Raw genomic sequence first — 24,319 nt, 5'->3', positions numbered from 1 at the left:
CAAGGTTTATAATGCACTTAAGAGTATATGGTATGGCTATATCATAGAACAGGTATAAGGAGATGGTTCCGAAAGCAGAGTGGCTCAGCTCATGCTAGGGCACCCTCTCACACAAAACTAAGCACTCTGCCTCCAGGATTGTTAAGGCCTGCCATAGGAGTGACTTACAGGTTACTATGTGTCTATATATAAGGTAGATATAGGTATACTATATCTAATTAAGGGGTGATTACACCACCTTACCCAGGTTGCAATTGCAGACCTGTGGTGTCAGTTTGGAAGGCCAGCCAGGGGTGGCATAATACATGCTGCAGCACCTGGTAGGCCTTGGGTGCACCTATGCCCTGGGTACCTAGGGTACACAATACAGGGGCTCACAAGGGTGACCCAGTAACCAATCTGGTATGTACCTAAAGTACATGGTATAAATTTAGAGAGAGAACAGCTAGGCTGTGGGTCTGATTAGCAGGACCACAGCCATACTAAAGTTGAAAAACCAGTGAATCACAGCAAAAAGTGGGGGTAACCATAGGAGCAGACCCTACTCCCTTAAAAAATTTACCAACGGTTGAGATTTTGGGCATGGCCAATATAGTAGCCCGTGAGTGCCTGAGTGTATGTGCTTAGTAATAACTAAATCCTCTGTTTAAGGAGATGTTCAAGACTAGATATTTACACTGACCAATTGTTGCAATAGTGATTTCTCAAGTGCATTATGCACCCCAATGTTGCTTTAAAGTGCTGAGGAAGGAGGACATAAGATATTTCTTCTTATTGAAAAAAACACATTTATTTGGGATTTTGTAGAGTGCTACCACATTAACAATATCTCATGGTGACTGTCTAGCTAGATGTAAGCATCCAATTGTTGAGGTTTGCTAGAAGGAGTGAGCGTGGGGCATGGTGGTGTGGTGTAGGGTGGGGGAATTGCAAAACAAATTGAGATAGTCCTGTCTTTGCTTTCAGCCTTGCTTTCACCCCACCTTACATAGCCCCTACAGTACACATACCTCCCAAAAACTGATTTTCTGTTAATCCAAATAAGGAAAATACAGTCTATCTGTTGAGTGGTGGACTGCATCCTGCATTCTCTTGGATTAGATAAGATTAGGACTTGTACAGTGTATAAACGGCAACGTGGAAAGATACCATTGTAAGCCGACTATTGTTGATAAGTTCAAATCTATTAGTTTAATTCTCGATAACAAAACTTAAGCTACACAGGGAAAAGTTTGCTATAGCTACAGCGCAAGCTAAAAATTAAAGCTGTTCTGGGTTATCTAACAGTTTATTGAGGAACAAGACTGAAACACCTTAGTTGAGCCGCTTGTTCTTTCCAAACTGGATCATGGCAACTTGCTCCTCATCATCTACCAAAGGTTTGTCAAGCCCCCATTAGGGTAGTACTATATGTGGCTGCTTGCTTTGTCTATGTATGTAAAAAATTCTCATAACGCTACTATCACTTCCTATGTAAGGAAGAGCACAATTCAAGATGGCTTTCTTTACCTACAAAGTCCTATTCATGTCCACTCCTTCCTAATTGACTAACAAACAAAAAATCTCTGGTGGTCAATGGGGTTTAAGAAATGCTGAATACCTTCGCCTTGAACCGCCTCCATTGAAAACAAGCCAACACCAGAAGAGTGTTAACTTGGAGTTAGCTTTCACCAACTCTACGTTCTACTGCCTGTCTTGCAACTTTCAAAAACAAGTTGAGGATCCTCCTGTTTCACAGACACTTTGAATGAGATTGATAATTGTATGTACACCTCTTTTATCTAGGAAATGAACTGTTTTCAGTGTGAGATCAATTTAATTTCTCTTCTGTATTACCCGGCTGCTTCAAGCGACACTGCGCGCTAGGACGTGGGGCTAGGTGAAGAGGTCACCAGCCCGCTGCGTAGAGATTACTGCCCTATCCTCGCAGACCCCACGGGAGCAGCCTTGGGGTACCTACGACCGCCATTGAGGGGTACCCCTCTGATGCAGGAACCCCTCTTCGGCTGGATTCGGCAACCACACAGGTTGTATACTTCTGATGCCTCAGCCTGATGCGGGGCATCTTGTTAAATCACTAAGTTTATGAGCACCTTTCTTCTTTGTTTTGGTCCTGAAGAATTGCCAATACAGGCATGAAACATGTCGACCTATTCACAGCTGAGGGTTGAACGGGACTGACTCCTCGTAGCTACTGTAGTCCCATTGCCCCTCACATTTTTATTTTAGGTGGTGTACTACACGATTAAAGCCATAGCCGTAGATCATACCAACCTGTTTTAATCCACCTCACTCACGCTCACTACTCCACTCACTAGGGCCCTCACACCCTTACACCTATCGGCAAAGGAACAAAAGATCTCCACAAGAGTGTAGCACCTCGTGCTACCCGTCAGGCATTGCAGCGCCGGCTTGACGCTGGAGCAGGGAGCCGATGATGTTACGATACGACTAACTGGTGACATGACAACAGCCGTTAAACCAGCCTGTTGTGTGAGGCATCCCTAGTTCCGACAAGGGATACCCTTCCCTGTTGTACTGAGGCACACTAACGCCTTACACTCGAGGGAGAGAGGAAGACAGCACATTGCACTACGCCATCACTCATCTCAGGGGAACTGTGTGCAATCTATTGTTGCTTAGCTTTTGGGACATGCACACTGGACCCCTATAAATATTGTCCCCCCCAATGTCCCTCCCTGTTGTTGACCTTACCCTGCTAGTGGCCAAGCATGAAGGCAAAACAGATTAGTTGTGCCTGTCTATGTTGTGAATTGAACTTTGAAAGTGTAAACTCTCACCTAAAGGCAGTGCTTAATTTGTAAAAGTATAAGTGCCGGGTCCCAAAGCTTTCCTTAGAAGCTGCTGGCTGGCACAAGCAAAAGATGTGGTGCCAAATACCAATCCTGAGTAGTGATCCATGTCATGTCACATAAATCCACCACTAGAGACTCCTCGCTCCTTCATCTTACTCTTGCAGGGTCTTTTGCATTCCTTCCTTCTCCCTTTGACACTGGTTTATCATCTTTATCTTCCTTTCCTTACTTTTTCCCTTCTGTGGTTTTTTTTTCTCTCACACTTGATCAAGGTTTGAAAAGGTAAAATAAGTGTTGGTCCCAAAAATATGAGAGCTGGTAGACGCCACCTGCATCCACCGGTTCCAATTAAGTATTGTTAGAAGGGAATCCTAACTGTAGCTCCAACTGAGAATGAAAATGGACAACAAAAAGGAATATTTGTAACCAACATAAGGGAGAAGCAATATATTTCCGATCACCGAGAAGGGAATTCTAATATTTTTCTGCCAAGTAGATCAAAGCCCCACCATCTATCAAATGTACTTTTGTGTCATTCACAATGTTTTCTTAAAGCTTAAAATAAATGAAATGTGATTCATAAACTGTTAATCAACATGTGTTAACTATTTACTTGGTCATTTTTTAACCGCTCTACTACCTTTGGGCCGCATTCGCCCTATGGAAAACTGCATAAATAAACACGTTGTTCTTCTTTACACAACCCACCTCCTCATCAACCATGGCATCCTACGAAGTCATTCTATGGTTCAAACTCTACAGAAATATTTTTAAATGCACATCTACAAAATTGCTGGGTCGTTTGGAAGGAAAATGTAATGAATGTGCCCCTTCCCACTCCAAAGGTGACTGAATTTTCTAGTGCACTATAAAGCTCAGCCATCCAGGTAACAAAAGTACTATATGCTCACAACTTTCTCTAATGTACTTTTATTCGTGTGCCAGAGCATCTCTCTCTGCCTTCTACACAGTCCCGCTTTCATTCCCAACTATCCCCTCCAGTCTTAAGTCCTTCTCTTTTTATACACTCTGCTTCCTCCTTTTCTAACCCATATTCCCATTCTTCACTACACTTTCCATCTCTTTCATCATACTCTTCACCCTAACCAGGCCTTTGCCGTTTGCTTGTCCTTCTCTTCCATTGAGGCATTTATATTTCCCACACTACTCAAAAAGGGTCTCTCTTTTCCATGATCTTTCCAGTTTTTGTCATGTATTCCAAAATTTCTCCTTTCCATTATACACTTCCCTGTATTCCTTCTGCCTTCTCGCTTGTTCTCAGCCCACTTCGACCACCATCATCCACAGACTTCATCCACTTTTTGCTTGGGAAATGTATAGCACTTTTAGGAGAAAACAGCATCACACTGAGGACAGACCATACAGCACATGGCAAGAAACTCACCTTGTCCAGGTCGTAGACAAAACCCTAGAAGGAAAGCAAAGAATATGTCAGACATACTCATTATTACCCAAACTCATCACAATCACCCCACTATGATGCATTGTGGGGCTGTAGAACTGGCCCAGCATTTCTGCTAAGTGTGCAGGCACTGGCAACTTTTTTCCTGTATTTCAGATACTGATTACCATATTACAAACAGTAAGCATTTTGAATTCTCAACAGAAGCACATGATTGCAGTTTAGTTACGATCTCAATTTATCTAGCTCATAGCTGGGTAGAGGAGGTTTAAAACAATAAATAGGAGAACACAAGACCTCCCTTGACACCAAGATTAAGAGATCTAGAAAGTCTTTGACTTCCAAGTTTAAAAGAACCATGTGATCTCAAACTGCCAGTTTTTGAACACCATAGCTACAGACACCCAAGAATTTAGATATTGGGCAATGGAGAACATCTACATGCAGTGAGATGTAAATGTCCTATCCTGCATTATCCCCTTAAAGGGCGTTTGGTACTCTGCATCCCAACCACTTGGTGTGTTGAAATCCCACATTTCACCTTCTCTCATCACTTGTTAACTATTATTTCCTAAGAATGCATCTTACCCTTACCAGTTGGCATGTTAAGAGCCATGATACTTCTTACCTTGATGCCTGGAACGATACATTTCTAAGATGCTACTTATATTTCTCCTAACATTTGGCTTATCAAAACATTATTTTCTTACTAGTTCTAGGTTACTTATTATGCTAACATGGAATTCTCAAGACACCAAACAGTTATTTGCATTAAGGAAAGGCAAAGGAGATGCATATCTGTCTAGATCACTTCTGCATGATCAGCAGTCTAATACAACAAAAAGGTAAAGGAGGGTCCGAGGGAAAGTTTAGCGACCTCACAGGTAATTACCCCCAGTGCAACAGCCAAAAGAACAAAAAGTACCTGTCAGTCGGATAACGCCGAGGTGCTCAGAAATCGCGCTGGAGGAAGGAATGCACAGAAGAAAAAATACAACAACCAGATAAATCAAAAATTGCATTGACCATCAACATTTGCTGATTTAAGTCCTATCAGACCAACCAAACAAGGCGGGGCCTCATCATGTAGGACCCTCAGGCCATGGTCAGTCTACAAATGCCCAGGTGTACATTGGCGATGTATGACTGAATCATGGTCTGGACACCGCAAAAGTTAATATAGAAATGGTACTGATAGGTGCAGTGCAAACAAAAAAATTCATAAATATAGTGCAGTGGCTAAAATGGCTGTCGAGGCAAACAAAGACCTTTATTAGTGCCTGCCTGGACGTCAGATTAAAAATAGTGTAATGACAGCGTAAAATAATCACTGTCCTGCTCGCTTGGTGGAAAACAAAAATAAGGCCAACATGTTTCTGCCGTACTGTGTCAGTACACCGGCATTCGTCAGGGCCAAGCTCTCAAATGCTACTGCAGATCACACTACCTAATGTGTAGAAAACAAATAAAATCAAATGAACATTAATATAAATGAACTAAGAGTGGTCGGACACGACCATCCTACCGCATCTTCACAATTTTTGTAGTGGATGCGAATGGTCTTCCCTATAATGGAGAAGTAAAAGAAAATCAAACGTCAATTGTATGAACACGTGGTGCCTATAAAATCACAGGCACTCTAGGTTAATCACATAGGCCCAAAGTACCACGTATTATTCCTGTGCATAACCAGCAATCATTCCAGCAACCTCCGACAGATCAAGCATAAACTTATGATGATCATTCTAGTGGCGCGTGAACACCGTCACCACAAGCTACTACTGTGTAGAATTACATGATAAATGAAAAAATTATTTAGCACTTACCCATCAATCTGTGGGAAGTAAGCCTCACCTCACCCGGCAACTGCCCGGAAAGACAAGGCCCCGCTCTAGACGTGTAAATAAAGACAGTTCCTAGGTCAGACCATTCGCATCCACTACAAAAATTGTGAAGATGCGGTAGGATGGTCGTGTCTGACCACTCTTAGTTCATTTATATTAATGTTCATTTTTAATCTGACGTCCAGGCAGGCACTAATAAAGGTCTTTGTTTGCCTCGACAGCCATTTTAGCCACTGCACTATATTTATGAATTTTTTTGTTTGCACTGCACCTATCAGTACCATTTCTATATTAACTTTTGCGGTGTCCAGACCATGATTCAGTCATACATCGCCAAGGTACACCTGGGCATTTGTAGACTGACCATGGCCTGAGGGTCCTACATGATGAGGCCCCGCCTTGTTTGGTTGGTCTGATAGGACTTAAATCAGCAAATGTTGATGGTCAATGCAATTTTTGATTTATCTGGTTGTTGTATTTTTTCTTCTGTGCATTCCTTCCTCCAGCGCGATTTCTGAGCACCTCGGCGTTATCCGACTGACAGGTACTTTTTGTTCTTTTGATCAGCAGTCTGACATCAGAGTAACTGTATTTTGAGGCTTTGCCATTTAAAAGAAAAAAAAAGACAATGACAAGCGAGTACTCATCTCATCTGTCCTAGAAGGACACGGTTAGGAGACTTCCCTACCATGCAGTGTGGGGCCTTTTCTCTGAAACCTTCATACACCTCAATTTTAGGGCTTGGTTGATTGAGCAGTCTAAATATACTCCAGCAAATGATAGCAGGTATGAACTTCAGATTATGATACAGTAAGAACACAATAAAAATGTCCAGTCATAGGTATTTACAAAACAAAGACTTTTTACAAATAGAAACAACACAAAATAATAGAAAGCCTTGTCACTACTTGGGATCCAGATATGACTCCAAGGAGTTGTATAGCGCTTTTGCAATAATGTGCTAAAATTCATAATACACAGGCCTCTAAGTATCGTTATCCTTTGAGGCAGGTTCTTGAGTTCTCAGATATTTTTTTTAATCCTAGTGTCTCACTCCTCATACTATATTTTGTTCTTGGTATTTGTAGAGCAGAAATTCTGCCTTTGGTAGGTCTTTAATGTCTTGTAGTCTGGTGTGCAGTCCATGCTATTCCAATGATACCATCTCAGACCAGAGTCTGAACATTCATGTGGTTGAACTGACGGTCAAATGGCAGCCAGACACGTCATGAACAGGCACGCTGTGAAACAATGCAGAGGTAGTAGCTTTGGCCCTGGTAGAATTAGCCCCTCAGTCCTTCAAGGGGCAGCTTCTTGCCAATATAGTACATTAGAGTTCTTTAAAATCGAATGAGTGAAGGGCCCTTTCTGCTACAGAATCTGGTTGAGATGGAAAAGGGTAACAACCTTGAGAAGAAACTTGGGGATTGTCCGAAGGACAACCTACCTGCATGAACCTAGGAGAAAGGTTCTTGTAGAGTGAAAGACTTGAGCTTATTAATGCATCTTAGAAAGGTGATCGCTATAAGGAAAGCTATCTTTCAAGAGAGTAACTGCAGGGGGAAAGAATACAGTGGCTCAAACTGGAGACTCATGAGTGTTGCAAGAACTGCCCTAAGGTTCCAGAGAGGGGCTGGTGGAACTTTGGGTGGGAAAACCCTTTTAAGAACTTTCATAAAGACTTTAATAACTGAAATTCTGAAAAGCAAAAAGTGTTCCCTATCCTACTTATGCAGCAATAGCAGCATGGTGACCTTGTATGGAAGTATATGCTAAACCACAGAACGGAAACTGGTAACAGACAATGTCTTAGACAGCAGGTTTGAGTGGAACCCAATACTGGGAGGTGTAAAAGTGGAAAAACCTTTTTAATTTAGCGGCATAACAAACTCCAGTAGTAGGCCTGTTGGCTTCTTTTAAGAAATCTATACTTTCTTGTGGTAGACTTAGATAACCAAACTCTAAGACCTCAGACACCAAATTTCTAGATTGAGCTCTCTGGAATCTGGATGTCTTAGCCTGCCCTGCTTCTGAGAGAGAAGGTTTATCCTGTTGGGAAGTTTCTCGTGAGGAGTAACATACATCTCCAGTGGCATTGAGAACCATAGTTGCCTGGCCCATTTGGGAGTCACCAGTATGAGGGTGAGAAATATTTGCTGTAGCTTCTTTACCACATAAGGAAGGACTGGGAGAGGAGGAAGAGCAAAGGGGAATATATCTGACCAGTTCATCCATAGAGCATTGCCCATGGATTGAGGGTGAGGGAACCTAGAGGTGAAGTTTTGGCATTTTGCATTTTTGTGTGTGTTAAGCAGGTCTGTTTTTTGAACTACTGCTCTAGGACTTTGGGTAGGAGTTCCTAATTGTGGACTTGTTGATGTGTCCTACTGAATAGCTCTGCAAAGTAGTTGTTCAATTCTGGCAAAAAACTCTACCAGGGGGTGAGTTTAATGGTAAACCGCACAATACCAAATTATTTGCACTAGTGCCGAGAGCTGTGGTGAATGAGTGATGCCCTGTTTCTGTAGGTAATACATGGAAGCTATGCTGTTCATTTTTACAAGCACTATTTAGCCTTGAATGTTCTTAAAGAAGGCTTTAAGAGTTAGGTGAATGGCAACTAGGTAGTTGATGTGGAACCTCCGTTGCTGAGGTGACCACAGTCCATGAACAGTCATTTTGTGTAGATGTGCCCTCAAGCCAAAGAGGTATGCATACATGGTAATAGTCAGTTGTGGAATGGAGCCTATAAAAGACCTGCCCTGCAATAGATTTTGGCTGTTCCACCACTACAGAGAGTGATGGGTACTGGTCCTTACCAACACTTGCTCCTGTACGTGAGCCATTGCTTGTGACACTTGTGCTGAGTGGCATTCCTGCAATGGGCACATGTGCAATATAGCATGGGGGACTATGGAGATACAAGAAGCCATCATCCCTATGTTATATATGTTACATAAACTTATTTAGCGCACAAATGCCTGAGGGGTAAGTTGGAACCTTATCAACTGGTGGCTGAAAAAGCGGCGATACGTGTAGCACAATATAAGTGGAAAAAGCAGAGAGGAAGGGTTAACAAGAGAAAGGTGCATTTGGCTATTGCTAAGGCTGATTGAAATTGGAACCAAGAGGAGTGGATGGTAACATATGGGATTCATCAGAGTTTTCGTCAGACTCTGGGGGAGAGTGTTTTCAAGATATTAGTCAGAATGAGACGGAGGGTCGGACAACCATCTGGGCAGAGCCAATTTACTGGCGAACGTTATAGCAACATCCACAAAATTCACAGGGGCTCGTGCTGAATTCCTTGGAGAATTTCACACAGCAGGAGTTTAGTGATATCATAGACAGATTCCGACAGACGTCGAGTAAATCACTGATTGCATAGATCATGGGTACTCACAAACTTTCTCTCGGGGGCCAAATTTACACTGTGGTTTGTGTCCGAGGGCCGCACCAGTGGGGGTGGGGTCAGTGGGGAAGGGGGCGGGGCTAGAGCAACAAAAAAAGCTGACCATGAGGTTGATCACTGGTCCCTGCAGCGGACACCTTCGTCCACTGAGCCACCAGACCCGGCATACACACATCTCTCTCTCTCGCTCTCTTTCTCTCTCTGTCTCCCTCCCTCCCTCTCTCACTCTCCCTTACTCTGTCCCCCTCCCTCTGTCTCCTTCCCTCTGTCTCCTTTTCCCTCTCTCACTCCCTTACTCTGTCACTCCCTTTCCCTCGCTTCCTTTCTCTCCCTCCCTTTCCCTCTCTCACTCACTCTGTCTCCCTTTCCCTCTCTCACTCCCTCACTCTGTCTCCCTTTCCCTCTCTCACTCCCTCGCTCTGTCTCCCTTTCCCTCCCTTACTCCCTCACTCTGTCACTCCCTTTTCCTCCCTCACTCTGTCTCCCTTTCACTCCCTCACTCTGTCTCCCTTTCCCTCCCTCACTCCCTCACTGTCACTCCCTTTCCCTCCCTCCCCCCTCCCTCCCCCCTCCCTTTCCCTCCTACCCTTTCCCTCTCTCACTCCTTCACCCGATCTCCCTTTCCCTCCCTCACAGTGGCGGCTGGAGACATTTGAAAGTGGTAGGGCGTAAAAGTTAAGGATGACTTGTTACGAGTAGCAAGCATTCACTAAATGTTCTTTTACATCATTATTTTGAAAAAAGTATACCTCCATTAAACCCATATGCACAGAATCACATTGCAACTGGAACACATGACCACTGCCCTGTGCGCTCTGCTGAGAGGCCAGGATTTGATTGATGTCCATCAAGATTTCTGAACATCTTTTTCGCTATTTGACAGGCACTGAGAGAAACTCGCAGTGCCCTCAGCCTAAGCTCCAGCGCTCTCAAGTGGTGCCACTCCGTTCAAGGTATGCACTGTACAAGAGTAATGTGAGACATGAAAAATAATACATGAACAGAATCCTTAAATAGCTAACACTTTTAGGGAATGCAACTATGCAATATTAACACATACAATGTAAACAGGAACTAAATCACTGACCTGAACGTGCTCAAGTTTCAATTAAATGTTAAAAATGCTAACATTTTCTTCCTTCAATGCAGCTGCACGCGGTGCACCCTCGGTTTGCCATCTCTTCCTGTAGTGCCCTCACTCCAGTTCCACTGCACTCTCTGTTCATGTGGCTCATCGCACAGCGTGGACTGCGCCACACAGGTCACTTAAGGTCCCGCTAGCCTGCATCTCTTCGTTGCTACGTGTTGTTGTGCTTTTTAACTTACATCATGGCACTATAGGGCCCCTTTTTCTTTAGTAACTTTGACATATTTGATTGCTCTGGTTATATCACGGGCATCGATATTTGATGCATGTTGCGGCCTGCGGCGGCACCTGTTCTGCAGTAAGTACTTTTGTCTTTCACCTAACTGTGCGCCTCGCCTCCAACATGCTATTTATGACGGCATGACTGTCTAAGTGTCGTTTGGCGGCTCGCTTAACCAGAAGGAGTCCTGCCACCGCGCCGCCTCGTCTGAGCCTCCCCATCGCATTTCAAATCAATGCCGCCCAGCGCCTAGGCTCCGAGCTGAGGCCTAGTAACACAGTGCGCGTAAAATAATTTAAAAGTCATTTCGATCGATCATCAGTTAAGTTTCCACTTTGCAGTTTATGTTTATTTGTCCTCCTGACATGACATGCATGATTGATGCCACCCAGTCAGTCACTGCACCCAGTACTGATGCCAGCCACGAGCCACCCACACACGCATTCTAACTGTACACAGAGTCCCTCACTGTCACTCCCTTTCCTTCCCTCACCCTGCCATTCCCTTCCTCCCATCCTCCCTTTCCCACCTTTCCTCTCTTACTCCCTCACCCGGTCTCCCTTTCCCTTCCTCACTTTGTCTCCCTTTCTTTCCCTCTCCCTCTGTCATCTCGCGCAGCCTGCCTCTGTGTCAGCCCGGGCTGAGACAGCTTCGAAGCACACACACAGACATAGCTGCACCGAGCGCATTAACAGGTCTTTAAAAGACCATTAGAATGTTAATGAGGCTGTGTTCACCTCTTAGCACCCCTGCAGCTCCACTCTAACTATGGCAGGAATCGCCCGGCCGGCCCCCACAGAGCAGCAGAGTCTCGGAGTCGCGCTGCTGTAACTTAGTTTGCAGACACTCTTTAAATAAAAAAAAAAATTAAAACACTGGTATGATGTGTACAAGGTCCGCGGGCCGCCAGGGAAGGCTTGCCGGGCCGCCACTGGCCCGCGGGCCGTACTATGAGTACCCCTGGCATAGATGGTGCCCTTGTTTGATTTAAGTAATTTACAACAAGGGGTGGTGATGGACAGAGTCTCTGAATTAAGCAGAATACTCTCACCCAGTCAAGAGATCAGGGCTAGATCCAACACCGTTTTTTAGCTCATTGCACCATCCCAGTTTCAGAACCTGGCTGTATGCAAATTAGTCTGTCCCTGGCCCAGTGCATCATGGGAACAGGGCAGACCAGACTACAAAAGCCAATTCTTACACTGGGAAGGAAACAAGCTTCCGGGGACCGGTTTCTGGCATTTCAGCCGTCTTCGGCCCGGCTTGCTTGAATCCTGATGGTGCAATGAGCAAGGGACTCACATCTGAGTATACCCTTCCACACTTAGGGTGGACAAAATTATTTACAACAAGGGGTGGTGATGGGCAGAGTCTCTGAATTAAGCAGAATACTCTCACCCAGTCAAGAGATCAGGGCTAGATCCAACACCGTTTTTTAGCTCATTGCACCATCCCAGTTTCAGAACCTAGCTGTATGCAAATTAGTCTGTCCCTGGCCCAGTGCATCATGGGAACAGGGCAGACCAGACTACAAAAGCCAATTCTTACACTGGGAAGGAAACAAGCTTCCGGGGACCGGTTTCTGCCATTTCAGCCGTCTTCGGCCCGGCTTGCTTGAATCCTGATGGTGCAATGAACAAGGGACTCACATCTGAGTATACCCTTCCACGCTTAGGGTGGACAAAATTATTTACAACAAGGGGTGGTGATGGACAGAGTCTCTGAATTAAGCAGAATACTCTCACCCAGTCAAGAGATCAGGGCTAGATCCAACACCGTTTTTTAGCTCATTGCACCATCCCAGTTTCAGAACCTGGCTGTATGCAAATTAGTCTGTCCCTGGCCCAGTGCATCATGGGAACAGGGCAGACCAGACTACAAAAGCCAATTCTTACACTGGGAAGGAAACAAGCTTCCGGGGACCGGTTTCTGGCATTTCAGCCGTCTTCGGCCCGGCTTGCTTGAATCCTGATGGTGCAATGAGCAAGGGACTCACATCTGAGTATACCCTTCCACGCTTAGGGTGGACAAAATTATTTACAACAAGGGGTGGTGATGGACAGAGTCTCTGAATTAAGCAGAATACTCTCACCCAGTCAAGAGATCAGGGCTAGATCCAACACCGTTTTTTAGCTCATTGCACCATCCCAGTTTCAGAACCTGGCTGTATGCAAATTAGTCTGTCCCTGGCCCAGTGCATCATGGGAACAGGGCAGACCAGACTACAAAAGCCAATTCTTACACTGGGAAGGAAACAAGCTTCCGGGGACCGGTTTCTGGCATTTCAGCCGTCTTCGGCCCGGCTTGCTTGAATCCTGATGGTGCAATGAGCAAGGGACTCACATCTGAGTATACCCTTCCACACTTAGGGTGGACAAAATTATTTACAACAAGGGGTGATGATGGGCAGAGTCTCTGAATTAAGCAGAATACTCTCACCCAGTCAAGAGATCAGGGCTAGATCCAACACCGTTTTTTAGCTCATTGCACCATCCCAGTTTCAGAACCTGGCTGTATGCAAATTAGTCTGTCCCTGGCCCAGTGCATCATGGGAACAGGGCAGACCAGACTACAAAAGCCAATTCTTACACTGGGAAGGAAACAAGCTTCCGGGGACCGGTTTCTGGCATTTCAGCCGTCTTCGGCCCGGCTTGCTTGAATCCTGATGGTGCAATGAACAAGGGACTCACATCTGAGTATACCCTTCCACGCTTAGGGTGGACAAAATTATTTACAACAAGGGGTGGTGATGGACAGAGTCTCTGAATTAAGCAGAATACTCTCACCCAGTCAAGAGATCAGGGCTAGATCCAACACCGTTTTTTAGCTCATTGCACCATCCCAGTTTCAGAACCTGGCTGTATGCAAATTAGTCTGTCCCTGGCCCAGTGCATCATGGGAACAGGGCAGACCAGACTACAAAAGCCAATTCTTACACTGGGAAGGAAACAAGCTTCCGGGGACCGGTTTCTGGCATTTCAGCCGTCTTCGGCCCGGCTTGCTTGAATCCTGATGGTGCAATGAGCAAGGGACTCACATCTGAGTATACCCTTCCACGCTTAGGGTGGACAAAATTATTTACAACAAGGGGTGGTGATGGACAGAGTCTCTGAATTAAGCAGAATACTCTCACCCAGTCAAGAGATCAGGGCTAGATCCAACACCGTTTTTTAGCTCATTGCACCATCCCAGTTTCAGAACCTGGCTGTATGCAAATTAGTCTGTCCCTGGCCCAGTGCATCGTGGGAACAGGGCAGACCAGACTACAAAAGCCAATTCTTACACTGGGAAGGAAACAAGCTTCCGGGGACCGGTTTCTGGCATTTCAGCCGTCTTCGGCCCGGCTTGCTTGAATCCTGATGGTGCAATGAGCAAGGGACTCACATCTGAGTATACCCTTCCACGCTTAGGGTGGACAAAATTATTTACAACAAGGGGTGGTGATGGACAGAGTCTCTGAATTAAGCAGAATACTCTCACCCAGTCAAGAGATCAGGGCTAGATCCAACACCGTTTTTTAGCTCATTGCACCATCCCAGTTTCAGAACCTGGCTGTATGCAAATTAGTCTGTCCCTGGCCCAGTGCATCATGGGAACAGGGCAGACCAGACTACAAAAGCCAATTCTTACACTGGGAAGGAAACAAGCTTCCGGGGACTGGTTTCTGGCATTTCAGCCGTCTTCGGCCCGGCTTGCTTGAATCCTGATGGTGCAATGAGCAAGGGACTCACATCTGAGTATACCCTTCCACGGTTAGGGTGGACAAAATTATTTACAACAAGGGGTGGTGATGGACAGAGTCTCTGAATTAAGCAGAATACTCTCACCCAGTCAAGAGATCAGGGCTAGATCCAACACCGTTTTTTAGCTCATTGCACCATCCCAGTTTCAGAACCTGGCTGTATGCAAATTAGTCTGTCCCTGGCCCAGTGTATCATGGGAACAGGGCAGACCAGACTACAAAAGCCAATTCTTACACTGGGAAGGAAACAAGCTTCCGGGGACCGGTTTCTGGCATTTCAGCCGTCTTCGGCCCGGCTTGCTTGAATCCTGATGGTGCAATGAGCAAGGGACTCACATCTGAGTATACCCTTCCACGCTTAGGGTGGACAAAATTATTTACAACAAGGGGTGGTGATGGACAGAGTCTCTGAATTAAGCAGAATACTCTCACCCAGTCAAGAGATCAGGGCTAGATCCAACACCGTTTTTTAGCTCATTGCACCATCCCAGTTTCAGAACCTGGCTGTATGCAAATTAGTCTGTCCCTGGCCCAGTGCATCATGGGAACAGGGCAGACCAGACTACAAAAGCCAATTCTTACACTGGGAAGGAAACAAGCTTCCGGGGACCGGTTTCTGGCATTTCAGCCGTCTTCGGCCCGGCTTGCTTGAATCCTGATGGTGCAATGAGCAAGGGACTCACATCTGAGTATACCCTTCCACGCTTAGGGTGGACAAAATTATTTACAACAAGGGGTGGTGATGGACAGAGTCTCTGAATTAAGCAGAATACTCTCACCCAGTCAAGAGATCAGGGCTAGATCCAACACCGTTTTTTAGCTCATTGCACCATCCCAGTTTCAGAACCTGGCTGTATGCAAATTAGTCTGTCCCTGGCCCAGTGCATCATGGGAACAGGGCAGACCAGACTACAAAAGCCAATTCTTACACTGGGAAGGAAACAAGCTTCCGGGGACCGGTTTCTGGCATTTCAGCCGTCTTCGGCCCGGCTTGCTTGAATCCTGATGGTGCAATGAGCAAGGGACTCACATCTGAGTATACCCTTCCACGGTTAGGGTGGACAAAATTATTTACAACAAGGGGTGGTGATGGACAGAGTCTCTGAATTAAGCAGAATACTCTCACCCAGTCAAGAGATCAGGGCTAGATCCAACACCGTTTTTTAGCTCATTGCACCATCCCAGTTTCAGAACCTGGCTGTATGCAAATTAGTCTGTCCCTGGCCCAGTGCATCATGGGAACAGGGCAGACCAGACTACAAAAGCCAATTCTTACACTGGGAAGGAAACAAGCTTCCGGGGACCGGTTTCTGGCATTTCAGCCGTCTTCGGCCCGGCTTGCTTGAATCCTGATGGTGCAATGAGCAAGGGACTCACATCTGAGTATACCCTTCCACGCTTAGGGTGGACAAAATTATTTACAACAAGGGGTGGTGATGGGCAGAGTCTCTGAATTAAGCAGAATACTCTCACCCAGTCAAGAGATCAGGGCTAGATCCAACACCGTTTTTTAGCTCATTGCACCATCCCAGTTTCAGAACCTGGCTGTATGCAAATTAGTCTGTCCCTGGCCCAGTGCATCATGGGAACAGGGCAGACCAGACTACAAAAGCCAATTCTTACACTGGGAAGGAAACAAGCTTCCGGGGACCGGTTTCTGGCATTTCAGCCGTCTTCGGCCCGGCTTGCTTGAATCCTGATGGTGCAATGAGCAAGGGACTCACATCTGAGTATACCCTTCCACGCTTAGGGTGGACAAAATTATTTACAACAAGGGGTGGTGATGGACAGAGTCTCTGAATTAAGCAGAATACTCTCACCCAGTCAAGAGATCAGGGCTAGATCCAACACCGTTTTTTAGCTCATTGCACCATCCCAGTTTCAGAACCTGGCTGTATGCAAATTAGTCTGTCCCTGGCCCAGTGCATCATGGGAACAGGGCAGACCAGACTACAAAAGCCAATTCTTACACTGGGAAGGAAACAAGCTTCCGGGGACCGGTTTCTGGCATTTCAGCCGTCTTCGGCCCGGCTTGCTTGAATCCTGATGGTGCAATGAGCAATTCCAGTGAAGAATTGGCTTGGTAGTTTGGTCTGCCCTGTTCCCATGATGCACTGGGCCAGGGACAGACTAATTTGCATATAGCCAGGTTCTGAACTGGGATGGTGCAGTGAGCTAAAAAACGGTGATGGATCAAGCCCTGATCTGTTGACTGGGTAGGAGTGTTCTGATTAACTCAGATACTCTGTCCATCACCACCCCCTTTCTGTAAATTATTTTGGCCACCATGAGTGTGGAAGGGTATGCTCAGACATGAGTCCCTTGCTCATTGCACCATCAGGATTCAAGCAAGCCGGGCCGAAGACGGCTGTAATGCCAGAAACCGGTCCCCGGAAGCTTGTTTCCTTTCCAGTGAAGAATTGGCTTGGTAGTTTGGTCTGCCCTGTTCCCATGATGCACTGGGCCAGGGACAGACTAATTTGCATATAGCCAGGTTCTGAACTGGGATGGTGCAGTGAGCTAAAAAACGGTGATGGATCAAGCCCTGATCTGTTGACTGGGTAGGAGTGTTCTGATTAACTCAGATACTCTGTCCATCACCACCCCCTTTTTGTAAATTATTTTGGCCACCATGAGTGTGGAAGGGTATGCTCAGACATGAGTCCCTTGCTCATTGCACCATCAGGATTCAAGCAAGCCGGGCCGAAGACGGCTGTAATGCCAGAAACCGGTCCCCGGAAGCTTGTTTCCTTTCCAGTGAAGAATTGGCTTGGTAGTTTGGTCTGCCCTGTTCCCATGATGCACTGGGCCAGGGACAGACTAATTTGCATATAGCCAGGTTCTGAACTGGGATGGTGCAGTGAGCTAAAAAACGGTGATGGATCAAGCCCTGATCTGTTGACTGGGTAGGAGTGTTCTGATTAACTCAGATACTCTGTCCATCACCACCCCCTTTTTGTAAATTATTTTGGCCACCATGAGTGTGGAAGGGTATGCTCAGACATGAGTCCCTTGCTCATTGCACCATCAGGATTCAAGCAAGCCGGGCCGAAGACGGCTGTAATGCCAGAAACCGGTCCCCGGAAGCTTGTTTCCTTTCCAGTGAAGAATTGGCTTGGTAGTTTGGTCTGCCCTGTTCCCATGATGCACTGGGCCAGGGACAGACTAATTTGCATATAGCCAGGTTCTGAACTGGGATGGTGCAGTGAGCTAAAAAACGGTGATGGATCAAGCCCTGATCTGTTGACTGGGTAGGAGTGTTCTGATTAACTCAGATACTCTGTCCATCACCACCCCCTTTTTGTAACTTGTTTGATTTAAGGGCACAGGGAGTACAACTAGATCATGGATATGCGGCAAAGTATTGTATACTAAGCAATGATCCTGTTGCACAAGATGAGTTTAGGAATTTTCAGGGAAATGCGCAGACCACTTTACTGGGGTTAGCAGCAGAAGGACGTTCACGCAAATAAATCAATCATCAATCAATCAATCCAACATTTGTAAAGCACACTACTCACCAGTGAGGGTCTCAAGGCGCTGGAGGGGGGGGGGGCTGCTACTGCTCGAATAGCCAGGTATTGAGTAGTCTCCTGAAGGTTAGCAGTTCCTGGGTCTGTCGTAGGGGGATGGGGAGGGTGTTCCAGGTCTCGGCGGCGAGGTGGGAGAACGATCTGCCACCGGAGGTCGCTCTTCGGATGTGGGATGGTGCCAAGGGTGGGGTCGGCGGAGCGGAGCTGGCGGTTGGGGGTGTAGAAGGTGAGTCGTCTGTTGAGTTATATCGGTCCGGTGTTGTGGAGTGCCTTGTGTGCGTGGGTGAGGAGCTTGAAGGTGATCCTCTTGTGGACAGGAAGCCAGTGAAGGTCTCTCAGGTGGGGTGTGATGTGGCTACGGGAAGGGACGTCGAGGATTAGGCGTTCTGTATGCGTTGCCGTCGTTTCAGCAGTTTGGCCGAGGCTCCTGCGTAGAGGACGTTTCCGTAGTCCAACCTGCTGCTGACGAGGGCCTGGGTGACCGCTCTTCTTGTTTCAGTGGGGATCCACCTGTAGATCTTGTGGAGCAAGCGGAGGGTGTTGAAGCAGGAGGACGAGATGGCGCTGACCTGCTTTGTCATGGAGAGAGTAGAGTCAAGGATGAACCCCAGGTTGCGTGCGTGGTCGGTGGGTGTAGGTGCTGTTCCCAGTGTGGTTGGCCACCAGGAGTCATCCCAAGCCGAGGGGGTGGAGCCGAGGATGAGGACTACTGTCTTGTCCGAGTTGAGCTTCAGGCGGCTGTTCTTCATCCATTCGGCGATGGCTTTCATTCCTTTGTGGAGGTTGGTTTTTGTGGTGACGGGGTCCTTGGTGAGGGAGAGGAAATACCCAACTGAGTCAGATTGGCAATCAACTGATAAGCCATGGTTTACACTGAGGGATGCAATCCAAAGAATGAAAGAGGATGCAATGGAGATTGCAATTCTCATGGGTGCTCTCATGATTTGATGAATAGATTGCTAAATACATCAGTGTGAAATAAGATAATTTGCTTAGCTCCCCCAGCCTACAAACACGTTATAAGGACGTTGTTGATTAATCAAAGAGACAATTCCTAGTCTGAGGTGATTGAGGCTGTATATGATTTAGGTGAGTTGGGAGAGTTAGAAAACCGAGGTCCTCCTGGTCTGAAACTCGTACTGATAATATTAGAGAATCCAGGAGTGACATGTCTATGGTATTGTTGATATTGTTGGAAAACTGGTTGTCAAGGGAAGAAATTGATGGCATTGAAACCAAGAGTATGTGGGAGATGTATCAGAGGCAATGGATGGATAAGAAGGAAAGAAGCAGAAAGGTGAATAAGAAGGATAAGAAGCAGGTAAATCAGAAATAGGTGGAGTCAAAGGTGTAGGAGGAGAGAGAAGAGAAGGACAGAGAAAGAGCACCCAATAGGGAAAAAGACAGAGAGCCCTTCCTGATGGGGGGAGGTACGAGTCATGGCCGGGCAGACGAGGACAAGAGCAGCAGTGGGGACAGGGGTGAGGAATTTCCTGAAGATTATCAGAGTTTTTATCCGGATTTGACATGGGCAAAAGTGTGCAGGGCGAATTGGGATTAGGGAAGTGGCCAAGCTCCGATACATGGGTGGGCTCGAAAGGATAACAGACCCCATGTTAGGGTTGACATTTATTGGAAGAATGGGAACATCCAAAATGTGAGAGCACTAGTGGATGCCGGAACTTTAATACATGGAAATCGAAAAAAGTTCAAAGGACAGTATTTTACAAATACAGGATTGGGCCGAAAGGAATCACCAGCAGTACAAAATACAGTCTATAAGAATATTTGGAGTCTCCCAAAAAGAGAATACACTGTTTTGATAGTACCCATTCATGAGTACATCATTGGAATCAACATCTTAAAAGGCATGACTGTATTTAGAGGATGGATGTTATCAGTTTGCATTAAAATGGTACCTCTCAGTTGCCACCACAAGAGTGAGTCATTTAAAGATTCCTCCAGTGAAGGTGCCCCAAGATACTAAGATGATTCATATGAAACAGTACAGAATTTCAGGAGGGCATGAGTAAATCAGTGAGACCATACAACATTTGATAGAGGCAGGGGTGGAGATTCCAATCACCACTGCCTGGAATATCCATGTATGGCCAGTGTACAAAAGTGATAATAGTTAGCACATGACAGATGATTACGGTGAATTGAAGAAGCACCCTCCTCTTCTGACTGCCACTGTCCAATATATTATTACCTTAATTGAGAAAATATTGTGTAGTTCCTAAAGATACATAGAATCTGCATGTTTGTAGGTGAAATAAACTAAGGGCATGGTGCCAAGACTGGTTCTGGACACCCCCAAAAGATAGGGTAGCCTTTAGACCAGCTAGCTCACAGTGCCACCATAAGCACTTTAACCTTACCAAGGAGCGAAGAGTGTCTGGCAACCATCGAACATGACAATCCGTGATCCGTCAGGGTTCGTGGAAACAATACAGTACTTTTCACTCATTCACCCATGGTCACTTGGTCTCAAGAGACGCACAGAATAAACGTTGGGGACATTTTCAATAAGCATTTATTGAACCAGCATCATTCTAGTATAAAACATGTTTGCTGCGACAATCATTAGACAGAAGCAAATGAAAAAGATTACAAGCACCAACAGAGTAAATAGAAGGTACAATTCTACAATGGTGCTAAAACAATGAATGTATGCAGGCATATATACATAACAATAATCAAGCGTACTTCTACTACACGGACCCTACCTAAATGTACCTAAATGTACCTATCACTTATGTGGGTGTAAAGTCAAGAATCTCCTAGGAAAGAGCCTACCCCTTTACATGATGGGAGTGAATGAAGAACCCCGTCTTGGTCTCAAGTTGGACACCCCGCAAGGGATGTCAGACCTCTTTGTGTTGAATTTTCAGCATGCAGGACCCAGCGTCAGTGTCTCCTCTGTCTATCTAGTGAAGGTATGGTTCTTTTATAACAAATAGATCGCCTCGAGGTTCCTACCACAATCGATATGTTGCGAGTATGATTATGTAAATGAGCCTAAATTAATTCTTGCAAATATGCAAATTAGTTTGGTCGCCCTAGGATGAAGATGACCATGACTTTTATACAGAGTATGTAATGAACATATGTAATAGCTGTGTTTTAGGACATGTGTTGTTGTATGGTAATGATTTTAATTAATTGGACAATAAAGATCATATATATATATCTTTCCACAAGAATAATTACCACGGCACACCTCTTGGCTGTTAAGATGTTATTTATTGCAGACCATACATTGCATCCTACGCGTTTCTAACCGAAGTTCCTTCTCACGGTAGTCTGTAACAATTTGTCCCTTTTCCCTTTCTGTATTTATAGTGCAGCACCTTACAACATTCATGGTGCATTGTGAGTACTGTAGTGCGTTTGTTGTTTTTATTAGCTTTATTGAGCATGCATGTTACAATTGCTAACACATTTCCATGCGCGGTGGTGGCGATCTGTGAATGGGTATGATGTGACTTGCGATCACTATGCGGCAACTCAAAGATTGTAGCGCAGGGCTGATTCCTAAGAATCGTTTAATCAACAACAACATGTTATTTTAGCTTTGCCCGGATTGCAAGTTTGAGACTAAGTGTTATAATGTATTTATGACACTTAGGCATAGATGCATCAAGCGAAATTGCGATCGCAATCGCTGCGAAACAGCAATTGAGATAGTAAATTCCACTTCCGCAATGCATCAAGTGGAAAAGCAACAATTTGCGAATTCGCAAAACAAAGATTTGCTACACCCGTAGAAACCCCCAGTGTGATTCCTTAAAAGCGATTTCCCACATATTTTTTTCGAAATGATTAGCGAATTCGCAGCCAAATAGCGATTTCGCAAATAAATCGCTATCCACATGCATCAGCAATCGCAGATAGCGAAAATACCCTAATTCGCAAAATACGAGTCGCAATTTAAGAAGAAGCTAAACCAGATAGTAACCATGAAGTCAAATTGGCAAAAAAAAATTGGGGGGTGGAAACAAACCGGTGTTGGCTAAATCAAACACACTTAAGGAGACTCAGTAGGAGCATGAGGAAAGTCACAATGGCAGATCTCTACATCGTGGCAAGGCGGCTGAGGCTCCAGGCTGCAGCCCATAACAGACGCAGGACCCATGAACGCATCTTTCGGCTGCGGATTACACTACTGGGACAGACTGAAGAGGAGATCCACTCCAAATACAGGCTCAATGGGGCCATGATTAAGAAGCTCATCAGAGACCTTGACCCCCTGATGCAGCACCCAACACGGAGGACCAATGCCGTGCCCACCCATGTCCAGGTCCTGTGCTGCCTGCACCTCCTGGCCTCCAGCAGCTTCCAGGGGATAGTCGCATATGCAGGGGGTATATCCCAGAGTACACTTTCACGCTGCCTACAGAGTTTCCTGGACGCCATGCTGAGCCGGATACATCACTACATCACCTTCCCAACAACCCAACAGGACTTAATGCAAACTAAACTGGACTTCTATAATACCACACATTTCCCCCATGTAATTGGCTGCATCGACTGCACCCACATACACATCTGTCCAACCGCAGAGAACAAATACATGTACCGGAACCGCAAGTCATATCACTCCCTCAACATTCAGATGGTCTGCAATGGGAAGACCATCATTACAGACATTGTGGCACAATACCCAGGAAGCACGCATGATTCGTTTATCTTCCGGCACAGAGGCATACACAACCGCTTGGTCAGTGGTGAATTTGACGAGGGACATCTCCTAGGTAAGTACACATGCCCACGTACAGTATGTTAAGACCATGTTGCCACGCATAACAGGCACTGACCCTCTGCTCCTCCCTTCAGGTGACAGCGCCTATGCCCTCCGCGAATACCTCCTCACCCCATACCTCAACCCAGCAACACCACAGGAACGGAGGTACAATGCTGCGCATATACACACCAGAAATGTGATAGAGAGAACATTTGGCATGTTAAAGAGTAGATTCCGCATCCTCCACAAGACTGGCGGGGCCCTCAAATACCGGCCCGAGATCTGCTGCCGCATCGTGGCCGTGTGCGCCATGCTTCACAATATTGCCACCAAGCGGAGGATGCCTGTTGAGGTGTCTGATAGTGAGTCGGAGGGGGACAACCTGCCACCTGCACATGTGCATCATGCACACGGGGAGAATCCTGCTGAAGGCCACAGGCGCCGCACGCACATCACACAGAACTATTTCTAGTGCATCCATACCCCTCACACAACACTGCACTCATGCAAGCCACATCAAAGATTGACATGAGGATGATTTGTTTTAAAAATAAAGCTGTGTTTATTTCACACAGTCTCAATGTGCTTCCATCAGCAACAAATAAGGGTACAGTTTTCATACATCCAAGGTCATGTAACCTGAGCTGGTGTGCATGGTTGCCTCACCACGCCACAGCCTGAAATGTAAAGTAACTAGGGCCTCCTGCCGCGCGCACCCTGTCGCCTCTCACCCTCCACGTTAGGCTGGTTCTGCCGGGATGCAGTGTTGGGCCGGGCACTGCGCCTCCTGTCTGTTTGCACCGGCACAGACAGGCTGCTGAGGCTAGATGCCCCTTCGCTGGCATCATCCCCGACCCCCACTTGCATTGCTGTGGTCTTCCGCCTGTTGGTGCTGCACAGCGTTGGTGACCTGCTCCAGGGCCCTTGCTACGTGCGCACAGCATTGGACCATCTGGATTTGCATGGCCAATGATCTTCTCGAGAGCTGGGATGTGGCATTCCCAATCAGGTGATTTGAACAGGTGTAGGCTGACAGCCGTGTGAGCAGCTGCCTGTGGTGTCTGCGGGTGACGTCCTGCTGCGCTACCATCAGCTGGTTGCTCTCCCTCACTGCTGTGGTCAGTTCCTGCACACTCTCTGTGAGGAGACTGATATTGCGTGCTGTTTTGTACAGCTGCAGCTGCATTGCTGCCATGTGCTGTGCCTGTTTGCGGTGCACATGCAGCATCTGAGCCTCAATGCCCAGGCCCAAGTTGTGTGCGTGCTGCTCCATGGCTGCTGTGGCGGGCACGGTGTGCTGCTGCCTTGACCTGCTGCTGGCGTGGGCCCGCACACTTGCTGTGGTTTGTGTCTGCCTCCTGGGTGGTGCTGGGGTCTGTTCCACTGCCTTATGGGGAGGCCCTGGGTGTCGGTGCAGGTGCATGCTGCCTCTCCC

At 46.3% G+C, this 24,319-nt stretch overlaps 1 protein-coding gene across 3 annotated transcripts in view; it reads right to left on the bottom strand.

The window, feature by feature from the left end:
* The window catches only part of RIPOR1 (RHO family interacting cell polarization regulator 1), a 1,634,668-nt gene that overhangs the window by 1,064,745 nt on the left and 545,604 nt on the right, over positions 1-24,319 (bottom strand). For all 3 annotated transcript variants that reach the window (XM_078671049.1, XM_078671050.1, XM_078671048.1), the window contains exon 5: positions 4,222-4,245. In XM_078671049.1, the coding sequence (XP_078527175.1) occupies positions 4,222-4,245 (24 nt within the window). The remainder of the gene's footprint in view (positions 1-4,221; positions 4,246-24,319) is intronic.

The sequence above is a fragment of the Lissotriton helveticus genome, chromosome 12 (genome assembly GCF_964261635.1).
Source record: "Lissotriton helveticus chromosome 12, aLisHel1.1, whole genome shotgun sequence".
In the NCBI taxonomy this organism is placed as follows: domain Eukaryota; kingdom Metazoa; phylum Chordata; class Amphibia; order Caudata; family Salamandridae; genus Lissotriton; species Lissotriton helveticus.
Note: the sequence above shows the minus strand (reverse complement) of the source record. Positions and strands in the feature narration are given on the sequence as shown.